Consider the following 14,108-nt stretch of genomic DNA (forward strand, 5'->3'; position numbering starts at 1 on the left):
AATATATAATTATTGATTAGCTATACATATCAAGACGAGTCGATTATTATCGTCTGAATATACCTGTTTGGTGAGTACATAGTAAGCATATACGGCCATGGCGGTGCCGTAAGTGACGAAGTATGTGACCGGCTCCATTATGTCCCACGAATATTCCCACCAAGTAAGCCGAGCCAATATGCCAAACTGCACTGACATAAGTCCCAGACCAACCCACGTAAGCACCGATGTTTGTCTACTCGCTACCAAGTCGATGGATTGCCTTTTCTGAAACATAAATATGTATATGTATATTATATATGCACACCGTTAATGTTGAAATGCGTCTTTTAAAAAAGAGATTCATAAAAATACTGCTGCAGACAGCAATGATTAGGTAGGTTTATTAATATTTATTATATTTTATTATACAGAGTGAGGCACCCGTGTTTTTCAGTATTCTTGTGTTATAAACTTATAGGAAAAATTAGAAAACACTGTAACCCACACTGCGGTAAATAGGTTTTAATATAAATATGTATGGTACCTATACCATATTATACCGAATAAAAATGTTTTCATTTTAGTATAATTTTAGTTATGAAATATTAATCTGGAAACTAAGCACGAAACATTTATTTCGTTAATTTTCTGTGTGATACATCATAATACAGCGGTTCTCAACCTTTTTATATCCACGTACCAGTGTACCTGCACAGTTTGTTAATTTTTTTGTATCACTTGACTAAATAACGTTTTTTTGCTTATCAAAAATAAATACGTTATTTTACATGAATGAAAATTTATTTTGTTAGGAACTACAAAATTGTGATAATATAAGCATTCAATACACAAAAAAAAATTTAATATGTATGTACAATAAATTATTGTTATTTATATTATTATTAATATCATAAAAATCATAGAATATTCATTGTAGATAATGATCCATTCCATTATTTTATAAAGGGAGATTTTCTTAGCGTATACAACCTACGGACTTTCCGCGTACCACAAGTGGTACCACAGTTGAGAAACGCTGCCATAATAATTATGTTATATAATAATAATAGCACGTTAAATATAATATACAGACAATATAAAAAGGTAAACATTAAATTTATGACGCGTGTTATTATTGTACTTTTAAAATAATTTTGACAACAATTAATGTTCCATTCAAAAACGTAACTTTGTATATGTATACCTTGTAGGTATCTACTTATATATCCTATACAGATTAAACACTACAGAAACCATTTATTTAAAAAAATACATTAAATTTTAAAAGTTTAATAGATAAAAGTATTTTAAAAAGCAAGTCCATGGTTCTACAATCATAATAATATGCAGGTACTATATAGTATTAATGTATTATAATATGTGTTATTATTATAATGGTACATAATTTATTGTAGGTACATACAAACACATCGCATGTTATCTCTAAAAGTCAATAACAATAAATAAAAATGAAAGTTTTTATATTATTTACTTTTTAGGATTCCAAAAGGTTTTTTTACACTGAAAAAGAATCATAGCGATTGAAACATTTCATGTATGTACAAAACTCTCAGAAATATTGTATTCGATGAAACTGTTCGGCTTTGATAAACTTTATTTTACTTATTGACTATTGTTGTGTACAATATAATACATCGCATACCGATCGTTTTCATAACACGCATACGTATGATTGAAATCTCTACACTTAAAGTCTATTTTGAATGAAACTCAATGGCATATTTATATAGAAGATACGAGACACTATATATATACGTTTCCTACCCATTGACTGTCGGTTATAAATAAAATCGAATGTATAATAATAATACATAAATATTATTTGACGAAAAAAATATTATAATATAATACTATTATGGTTACAGTATTGATGTTTTTACTTTTTAGGCATATGGTACTAAGCATTAGGTATGATATATTTAAAACGACCAATTTTCAAAATAAAAAAAAATGGTAAAAGTTAATTTATCGCATACAAATACTCTAATTAGATGGTTAGTGGTTACGATTATTGGCATTTGTTATTGGTACCTTTACATACAATTTAATTAGTGAAAATAATAAGTAAGTTAACCCATTAAATTTATTAAGTACGCATTCACACGTACTGTTTGTTTATTTGTGACGCACATTTCTAGCGTGTTAAATTTTAAATATGCTGGTGCTGTCCTGCATATCCTGTAAAGCAGCTTGATTTGAATAAAGTTTGAATTAACAGATTATTACTATATACATTATGTGCACAGCTGTGTGGAAAATAGTGTACTTGAGAGTTGAAACTCTAAGTAGGTACATAGGGTACGTTCATTTACACAGCGATTGTCCTTCTTCGAGTTACTCGTAAAAACTTTTTTTTTCTATACATTGAATATAAAATATAATCTGTAAATTGGTTTTTATAATAATTATTTTAGCACTTGTTTATAATTATTAAAGTATAACACGAATAGAGAAATCCATTTATAATACTCCGTGGCTTGATAGGACTGATAAGTTATTTAATTACGCACAGTATAATTAATAATTTTTGTTATTATTGTGATGGTAGTAAAATAAAAACAAAACCATACATTTAGGTGATAAGGTAAAGGTACTCAATATACCTTTAATGCCAAATATTAAGTAAAGGAATGGCTTATAAAGATATGGGTTATACCCAGTGTTGGGCAAAACAATAAAATTCTTCGATTAACCGATGATTGCAGTTTAAATGAATTTAATCTAAGTATAACTAAATACATATTTATGAATTTCATTAAATATACACTCATTGAATTTACCATTATTTAGGGATTAAGATGATGCACTACTGATGTTGAAAATAATAATATTTCACTATGAAAAAATTAATTAGTGAAATTAATCAAACACAATAATTAACAATGTACCTAATCATTATTTTTTTCATAGTGAAATTTTATTATTTTTAATCTACGTCTGCGTGTGGATTTATTACTAATTTAGTTAATTTGAAAATTATTACACATACCTAATTTCTTTATGAATAATATAAAAATTTGTAATTGGGTTTTCCAGAATAATGTTTATTGTCAGACCTTGTCTTAAAAAATATATATATTAAGTAAATATACATTTTTGACAGACATTTAAACCATTAATAAAATTAAAACAACTTTAATGTAGGTATAAATCAAAATTGAAAAGTGAATTTTTTTAAATAAATAGAATGTGTTTACTTATTATTTACATATCAAGAGACAAATATTACTTATGTTGTATTAAGCGTAGAGCCCGGATTTAAATAATCTAAAATGTAGAAACTATCAACAAATTCATTAAAAATTAGGCAAAATGCAATTTTGCAAAAATAACCCCCAAAATTTTTTTTTTTTTTTAAATTTCATTACGGAAAATCTATTTCAATAAATATTTTAACGTTTAAAGAAGTTTAATTATTTTATTGAAAAAATTATAAATGACTCATGGTACATTGACTATTTATATTGGCTAACAACGTTATCTTACTGCTGTATTATTCATTCTAAAAATACTAAAATATAAAACTAATAATATATTTTACTACCTACTCGTATGTTATATTCTACGTTCAAATATTTTATATTTGTTAAATAGTGAGCATTGCATTTAAACATAAATAAATTCATTGAGATATTATTTTTAATTACCTACCAGCTAATTTTACACTGCAAACTAGAAAAATGTATTAATATTCACTGAAAATAGAATATAACAAATTATTAAGTATGTAATAATAAATATTAATGCCAAATATGCTCTAATAATCGAAAAACCGTGAAAAGTGCAAAAAAAAAATTCTACCAAAATAAAAGTTTCACTTTTTATAAGTATTATTGTTACATGAATGGAATTATATAATTTAATTACATGGTTCCAGAGCATAAAAAAAAAATCCGGGCCCTAATAATGTGTTTAAAAATAGTTATACCTACCTAATATACACATTTGTATTAAGTTATTTAATGAAAAAAAAATTTTAATCATATATTCATATAGGTACCCAACGGCCAACAGTTTTAATAAAACACAACTCAACTTCAGAAATTAATATTTAAATCATCATCTATAGTCTATAATTTTTATATTTGAAAATACCGACTTAGGTATATAAGTTGTATAACAATATTGATAAAATGCATAATTATAATTTTTAGAATCAGGCCTTTGATGTTTAAATTTATAACTACGTATTATGATTATTCAAATAAATGTTGGGTTTATCATTTTGTACTTTAAAATATTCATCTTTTGACTTTTACGGTTAAAGTTTTTAATCTGTCTTTTAAGTAAACAAGTTTTTTTAGAATGAAAAATAAAACTAAGAACTAAATTCCAAGTTTGTTGTTTTTACAAACAAAATATGAAAAAATATAAATATGTTAAATAAGGCAAACACTTTTATCTTGATAACTATTATTTACAAACAAATTACTTATAGTTTATAAACTTGAACTTCAAAATAGGAAATGTTTATGTTTAATCATTTTTTATTTTTGAAGCTAAACACACCGCACCGCATATTGTTTTTAATCCAATTAGTATAATACAGTAAACAGTAAGTACCTATAAAGTAAATAATTTTTTATTATTTATAAATAGCTTTTGATAATATGAAAGTAAAAAATATGTAGGTATAACCTACTATGTATCATACTATATCTATTCGTACCTACTGCAGCTTGTATGTTGATAATAAATCAATATTATTTTGCCAAATCAAAAACGATAACTTTGATTAAAATGGATAATAATATACTACAATTTTATTGTATTCGGTGAATTAAGTGACTTCCTAAACTCATTTAAAAACAATTGTTAGGTGGAAAGTTGCATGACTATAATATTAAACGAACATATATAATATTATATATATATATATAAATAAAAGTCTATATTATATTTCATGATTATACATTTCATACATATATATTATGTTTTATCTCTAAATACGTCATGATAGCAAATTCAAAATTATTTTTTAAATGTCAAAGGCACGCTTGATTAAAAGTTTACATTCGAATTATTATTATTATTCCGTATAGTTGATAAATAACTAATTAAAATTTGATTTGAAAAAGAAAGTATAGAGATGAATAATATGATGATATAAAATAACAGGGAAATGATATCCATTTCAACATAAATAAATATTTTTAAATATTTATAGTTTCTATTCTGCAATATACATATAAAATATAAATATATTAATTATAACTATTGTAGTAATAATTATAGGTAATTAATAAATAATGACAATATTAATCAAAAAAATCTGATAAAGTTATTGTACAAAAAATGTAAAACCCATCGTTGTCTTTGTACAACAACAAATCATTAATTTTCAATGCATAGATAGTGAACAAATATAAAATTTCTATAGGTAAACATATTTTAGTCTTCTCGTATTTTAAATATAAATGATGTAACATATGATATAAACTTTTTTTTGATGTAAAGATATTCTAACTATACATTTTAGTACAAATATTATGAAATTCATATGTCAAAAAATATCATATAGCATATAGGTAATATTATTAAGAATATGACTCACCGCAACTATAAGAATCACTATAAAAATGAGTTGACTTCCAATGGAATGTTATACATCATAATAATATAATAATACGAATACCTATACTCTTATGAGTTGAGGACAATTATATAAGTTGGATGATCGTCGTCAAAAGTTGGACATTATAATATATTATTTAAATCTAAAAGATAGCTGTCCATTACGCATATACGTTTTCTGAAACATTTCGGTATACCGCCGTACCGGTAAGGCGGTAAACCTTTTAGTTTTAGACATATTTGGTGGGTGTATACGCAGCAGAGAATAAGGAATGAGGAGATCGTGACGGTTTGCACGCACACCAAAAAGCAAGAGAGCTACGTGACACATAAATTTAAGTATGTTACGCAGAGTTAATACGAGGAATGATTGAACGGATGTTCAAAGAAAGAAGTTGTAAGCTTACAGCTGTTAACAGCTAGTATATTACTATATAGTGGTGCGATGAAATGTGGGTGCGTACATTTAAGATGTTACTGCAAAATATATATAATAATATAATGCATATACCAAGCGAAGAGGACGAACTTTGAGTAAAACGAAGAAATACAATTTGGTATAATAATACAATAGGTAGGTAAGTGCACGCGAACACGAGCGGTGATCGGGGTAAGGGTATAAGGAAAACCAAAAACATTTTCTTAATAATATAGCAATACCTATTATTATGTGTGTACATTTATGGTCATTACATTCACTTCTATTCATTCAGCAATTATTATATACGTTCATATAGGGTTTAATAGGACGTTTACGATACTTTTGTTTTCAGTGTATCGCGTTCATGTTTACAATAAAATTACAGTATCTATAATGTTGATATTTTATTTTACGACATATTATATAATATTATATCCAAGCATTTTCCACTCGTTTAGTCTAAATAGTAACATTATATACGACTTACACGCATTATGCCACCGCAGTAAGTATAGTTGCGTACAAATTATTATGGTGTATAGTTTCAGGATTCATGGAATATCTCCTATTTCCTAACATACCTACGTTAGTTTAAATTATAAAAATAATACAAGTAATTATAGTTACTAACTTACAACCTTCTTCAGTATATAATGCAATTTAATATGATTTATTAGCGATTTTTCGATATCTTCATCTATATATTATTGTATATTGGCTTTAATTAAAAACTTTCTTAAACTAAAACCCATAAAAGTTCCAAATTAATGACTAGACAGTTTTTTTCACTTTTTTGTATAATAAAACACCACATAGAAACGTTGTAATCAATATTTTTCAACACAATATGTGCCAATTAAATTCAACAATTATTTATTGTTATTACAATTTTTATAGGTGCATTTTTTTTTTTTTTACAGGATTATTTATAAATTATTTATGAAAGCATTATTATATTTTTTTTGTTAGTAAAAAACTTATCCAAAGAATAATAGGATAAATATTTTAAACGAATTATATTGGTATAATATTAAGATTAAGGTAGGTAATCAATAAAAACATATACATTATAACATTCAACAAGGTATGAGTAGGTAATAATATATTCTCATTTTCTTAGTATAGACAGTTTATTATACTTAAACAAATAAACTTTTACTAGGAAATTTTAAACTATCAAGGAATATGATATGGGGATAAAATATAGCCACGGACAGAGAAACATTTACAGGCATTACGGAAGCGAAGGAAATGGAAGAAACGGCCTACAATAAGCCTAAAAAAACATTACTCATATGGTTGAAATTTTTAGTTATATTTTATATAATGCATATTATTTTACGTTATTTTTAAAATATGCATGATAAATATGTGTTCAATAAAGGCAATGGAACTTAATGTTGTTTAAAGACTATCTAACCGAATTAACCTTAAAGTTCGGGGTGATTATTATATTGCATCAATTTACTAAAATGTATTATATTTATATTTTCTATATACATATAAAGACATATTGAAATATTAATTATAATATTTCTTTAATTCATATTAACTATTAATTTTATTATGTAGACAGAGAATTATTTTTTTTTTTTACTTTTGACCAGCAACTATATCTATTAAGGTTTGTAGGGGGATGGAGGTTACAGTTGGTTCAAAAGACGTGTATGTGTGGGAAGGATTTCAGATTTGTCACAAAAATCTGGTTATCAAAAATTTGATCACCCATCCATGAACTAGTGGCACTGACCAATGCTGGCACTCAGAATACGTTTGTGACTAAAGCCAAACAGCACGCTACACCGAGCCACAAAGAATTAATTGTTTTAAATAAATCTGCGATTAAATTTATAAAAATATAATAGCGTGGTTATCCAAAATCTATGCATATTTATGTAAGCCATATTGCACAATGGGGAAATACTCATATATTTTACATAATAATATATGTATAAATAAATTATACTATTATGTATACACTTTCATAAGCATCATAACTAAGTATTTTCCGAAGAGAAATCGTTGATTTAAATCAGCAAAAAGTAAAACATAACTACTTAAGTAATAGATTTAAATGTTAAAGTTTTGCAGAATAAAAAAACAAATACTTAAATGTATTTTAGTGATATATATATATATAATGATTATGTGATTTCATATATAAAGAGGATATTCATAATTTTATAATTTTAATTTTGAGATAAAAACTTTTTGTGTGATAGGTACCTAATTGACTTTAATTATTTATATAATGCCAAATATTATTTTTAATATATAATTTTCTTTATAACTTCAAAGTTAAAAATCACTGCATTTTTATGCCAAGAACTATAAAAAAATAAAAATTTTAATGATTATTTTATTCCTATTCAAAGACATATTTAATGGGGTGGCATAAATTAATATAAATGATTATAAAATATATGATAATAGAAAAGAAAAACATTTTCAAGTCAATTGTCTAGTATAGCTATTAAATTAAACAGTGCACGGAAACCATTTAGATCTTAAAACTAATAACTAATTAGTAATTAGTAATCATTAATAAGCTATAATTAATTTAAAAAAAAATAAGAATATAAGTTTCAAGTGTCGACACCGTTGAGGGATCAGGGGTTATTAACATTTACCTAACTCCACGCATCTACCAATAATATCTTCTACGTGACATAAATTTTTTTAAATTAAGTTTACTGATATTAATATTTATAAATAAGAATCCCGATGAAAAAAAATAAATATAATATCTGGACAGTGAACGCGAAGAAGGTTGTTGTGGCGCCTTTGTACCTATCAACTAAATAAAATATTATAATTTGGACATAATTTATTGTTTATTTTTATATAACTGCGTACACAATGACCTTTTGTCCTGCGTTTTTTTTTTTAATTTCCTCTGAATCATAAATTTTACTTAGTGTTAAGATATTAAAATTTTTAATTACACTTCAACTTCATTTGATATATATTATGAATATATATTTTTAGTAAAAAATATTATAAAACTAATTTTACTTACATTTTTTTGAATGTAGGTACTTATAGTTAGTATAAATATATATTATATCCTCGATATTATAAACAATATGAAGTAACTTCATAGTTCATACTTAATGATATTATTTTTCTGATTAATGTTTTATTTTATTAAATATTATTATAATTATGGTTAGGTTAATAAGTAATATGTATTAAGAGGGTTTAGATAAAAAGTTATCCAAATGGCAAGAAAATATTAATTTAATATAAGTTGTATTAACCTTATTTCATTCTATAGTATTATATTTTAATCAATGCTAAGACAATAATTTAGTCTAAACAATCATTATAAAAATTAAATAATTGCTTTCGACTTTTTTTATATACTTAAATTGTATAATAATAATTTGTACAGAGTCCAAGAAAATAATATCAATTGAGCTATAAAGTGACAAATCTTATAAATGAATACATTTCTTAAACTTAAGAAAATCAAAAAAAAGCAAATTGTTATTATTTAAATATAAAGTACAAATTTAAAAAATAGTTTATAGTGTTTTAAGTATGAATTATGTTTAAAACATGATATAATTTTTATAGTAAGACAAATCACATCCGATGCGCATAGAGATTCTTTTAAAATGTCAAATGAGACAAATGAAGATAAAACATCAAATTTTTCTTCAATATTTGTAAGAGGTTAAAAGTTGTGGTTACTACACAGTCAAGCGTACTTGTATTGTTTTTGACTGAAAATCGATTTTAAACGCAGATGGGAAAAAAACTTCCGAAAAAAAAAACATAAATTTTTAATGATATACCGCGCGCATGGAAAATAAACAAATGATAAATGTTACATATTTTAATAATTATTAAGTTTTGTCTTTGACATATTTTCTACAAGTGAATAGATTTTCTATTATATTGTATCATAATTTGATTTCATGATGTGACGTGTATTTATGCATGCAAAATGTTCAAATATTGTCGCAGCATAAACAGATTACTGATAAATTACTCTGCAACGGAATTTAAATTTAATAAATCCTCCAACGACAGGGTGTGCGTTAACAATTATAATTGAGATAATATTAGCATTACGAAGGGCGAAGGCGGTGAAATTCAAACCGTTCGTTCAGCGACTTAAGAGGATTATGACGTATACACGCTATAGAAATGTATATATATAATTTATATATAAGTATATATTATATATTAATTGAAATAGTTTTGTTAATTCGCATACGAATTAATCTGCATGGATTTTCCTCCGAAATGGGAATTACTTGTTTCCGCCAATAATTAAAATTATCGTTTCCACGGGTGGTAACCGTTTTTTCCAAAAATGTATATTTTTTTCCTGCAATACCTGTTTCAAAAAAAAGTGTACCTTACTCTATTCCACCAATACTTTGGTTTCAACCAAATGAGATATTGACCACGTTTCCACCCAAACAATTTCTATGCTATTAAAAGCTGTAATAAAGTTTAAATGTTTAAACATAACTATATATAAAGTATACTGTACTCATAATACAAAACATTTGGATAAAATACTCGTTTCTATTATATTAAATAAACTCTGAATAGATTATTGTGTCTCTAATAGGTATATAATTTACTAATTAATGTAAAGAGCAAATTAATTAATTATAAGCACTATGCAATTTTGAAATTAAAAACTGGTACAATTATAAATTCCTAACATGTTAAAATTGTATTGCATATTGAATATTTTTTTATGTAAGTATTAATACAATTATATTTATATTAATAATTCACAATATGTATTAAAATATTTATTTCTACTTAAATTCTTTTTTTCTTATGTATAATATTATAATATAAAAGGTGTGCAATTCACTATCAAATAGAGACTCGAGTCACCTACTGGAATTAATTGTTTACTAGCTAAAATAAATATATAACTAAGCTATGAGGGTCGATGTTGCGTGATATGAGTTAATGTATTTTGACGTTGGTCAAAAGAAAAGTGATCTACAATCTAGACTCAGTAGATTCTAATATAACTATATAGTATATAATATACGAATGAAGAAAACAATGCGTAAATATTTCTTCACAGGAAACAGTGATTGAGTGATCATTAAGTTAAAAATAGCGATATATCAAAAATATATTAGAGGTATTTGTTCGTCCATGTTAACTTATTTAATTAATAAACATTATACACACGTGCACACAGCACCAAACTTCATCAAATAAATTCCATTTAAAATATTTCAAGTGTCACATTTAATTATTCTTATATTATAAAATGTAAGTAATTCGTTTTATAACAACACTATAAATGTTCAAACTTCAAGAATCATTATTTGTAAATAAGGGCATTTAATTTAAATCTTGTCAATTATTTTAATTGATAAATAGCATCATACCTTTTCAAGGGGTTCCAGTTTGACTTTTATTTCTTCCATTTTAGCCAGTAGCTCCCTTTCTTTTTTTAATTGATGTTCTTCGACGTGCAGTGATTCGTACAACTGACTGACTAGAGTTCTGACGCCAGAAAGCCGTTCCAATTCTTCCTATAAAAATAAATATCATGTATAAAAGCTATAATAATATCGACGAATATTTATTTCAAATTCACAACAATTAATAGTTTCACATCACAACACCAGTCACTCGCACACTATATAAAATAATTATTATTTACTAATATTTATGTGTCATGTAATTACAATAATTAATTAATAATTATAAATCTATTTTATTATCTTTATTATTTTGGTACCTAAAAAGAATTAAAATCACAGACGTTTTTATACACCATATTCGACATCTGATACATCATATAATTAGAGATAAGAACAACACGAAATTTATCATTATACTTTCATATATTGGTCAAACTAATAGACCCTTAAACTCAAGTGGATCTGATAATGTAACTATGTAAGACTATCTGGTTTTCTAACAAAATGAGTATATAATATTATATGGGTACCTATCTATAATATTTAAACGAACATAATGTATATAATATAGGTACCTACTTATTTTTTCGTCGTTTCGTGTTTGACGGCAGTAACTTTTATTAGCTTATCAAAGAAATAACTAAGTTACTACATTTAGCATCTGGCAGGGCAATATACTTAAAATAAAATTACAAGTATCATCATTGTTTTTAAAAAATATGTATACCTTTAAGACATCTTATTTTTTTTGTATTATTTTACAAAATATAGCTCTTATTAATTACAATATTCATAATATTATTTCATTTAAATAAAATATTCAGAATGTTTTTTTACAAAAAAATATAATTTTTAGTTTGACACATTTATAATAACACTTCATTTTTACAAAAACCTTAATTGTTCTCATTAGTGATAGGTGGGGGAAGGGGGGTCATCACCTGAATACGTGCTAGAACAAAGTAATATATTTTAAGTACCTATATATAGTATATACTTAAAATGATATAATTTTTTTTTTTGTAAACACAAAAGTAAGCTGAGTTGGTTAGTGTTAAAAGAGTTAAAGAGTTTAAAAAAATCCTTATTTACGTCCATATTATATATTACAAGTTTATGCAATGGTTAACATTTAAATCGATGGTTGAAAGTAGGTACAACTCTCGTAAACATCACTTAGGCCGAACATCAGGTTTCCATGAAACACTAAATTTCATATAATTTTCCTGTGTTTTAAGTTTTAACTAAGTGTCGTAACTTATAATTAGATTTTTACGATACAATTATTCTATTTCTTTTTTATTTGAACGTCGTATGCCAACGATATGACTAATATTGTAAACCACATACAAATGTTTTTATAAGAGTTATTTAATTATTAATCTTATCATTGCCATCATACGAAACGTTTTGTTCACATTTAATATTTAAACGTTTCAAAATATTACAAGAACAACGAAACGTTTCATTATACAACAATATAGTTTGATAATAAATCTGCAAAATAATAATATTATCATGCCAAATTTAGTAACCCTATAGTACATATCACTATATAATTATAAATATTATTATGTGGTCAAATGTTGTATCCCTCGTCTAGCTGTCTAGGTTATAACTAATAACGATACTTAATTTTGTAAATCTTGATAATAATTCCGAAATCGATTCATTATTTATCGCTGAATACAAAAACACCTACTACCTAACTAGAAAAACTGTTAAAAACGATAATGTTGGTAAATTTTATGTTACAAGACGTGTCGCCGGTAATATTATGTTATTTTGCGACAGTTGGCCGTTTTTAACTATCAAAATGTAGAATGCTTAGACAATACCTACTTAAAAATTAACTAATTAACTTGTCGTAAAACTAAACATAAGTCAATTCTTTATGAAAATACCAATATTGAAATAATATATAAATTCTTTAGATATAGGGTAAACCAATTACACAAGATTAGTTATTGTATAAATGTATGATTTTAGGTCGTACAAACCTTTGTAAGCTTCTTGTGCGGTGGCACTTTAACCGTGAACTCTCGGTCATTGATGGTTAACCGGAAGTCATCTTCCATGAGCGATTCAATTGTATTGGAAGACGCGATACGCACACCCTCTGAACTGGATATAACTACGCGGTCGACACCCGGGTCCTCGGTCTTCAACATGTTAGTCAAGTCTCCGACCGTGTTCGTCACTGGCCGCAAAGTAAACTGACAAAGTTCACGCCTGGACGGCAAAGGAACTGTGACCGTGGGCAATCCTCGTCTAAGCTCGACATGGATTTCTGAAAAAAATATAATATAATTTATAAATAGGACGTGTGTTTTATAGACACGTTAAATTTAAATGGGGTTTTTAAGTAAAATCGCTCAAAAAACGAAAAACTGAACACGCTATTTGGCAATTTCGCATTTCGTATGCTAATATATTATAAATAGTAGTCGGATCTTAAATATTTAAGCCCTCGTAAGTCATAATTATATGAAATAACTATACACTTTACGTGGAATTGGAATAAAAAGCTTACTGTTATAATCTATTAAATTACCAAATCAGTAATTTGTTTTTTATACTTGCACCACTGACTATAAAAAGGCTTTATTCTGCAAGATATATATTATATTATAGGTACCCATACCGCATAAAATAACGCGCGGTCCTTATGAAAATCGATTACAGCAGCAGTA

At 25.6% G+C, this 14,108-nt stretch overlaps 1 protein-coding gene across 1 annotated transcript in view; it reads right to left on the reverse strand.

Annotated features, from left to right (window-relative positions):
- LOC100166457 (calcium uniporter protein, mitochondrial) overlaps nucleotides 1-14,108 on the reverse strand; it is an 82,640-nt gene that overhangs the window by 9,591 nt on the left and 58,941 nt on the right. Inside the window, exons 3-5 of the mRNA XM_008186989.3 lie at nucleotides 13,416-13,705; nucleotides 11,377-11,523; nucleotides 64-267 (exon numbers count right to left, since the gene is read on the reverse strand). Of these exons, the coding sequence (XP_008185211.1) occupies nucleotides 64-267; nucleotides 11,377-11,523; nucleotides 13,416-13,705 (641 nt within the window). The remainder of the gene's footprint in view (nucleotides 1-63; nucleotides 268-11,376; nucleotides 11,524-13,415; nucleotides 13,706-14,108) is intronic.

The sequence above is a fragment of the Acyrthosiphon pisum genome, chromosome A1 (genome assembly GCF_005508785.2).
Source record: "Acyrthosiphon pisum isolate AL4f chromosome A1, pea_aphid_22Mar2018_4r6ur, whole genome shotgun sequence".
In the NCBI taxonomy this organism is placed as follows: Eukaryota; Metazoa; Arthropoda; class Insecta; order Hemiptera; family Aphididae; genus Acyrthosiphon; species Acyrthosiphon pisum.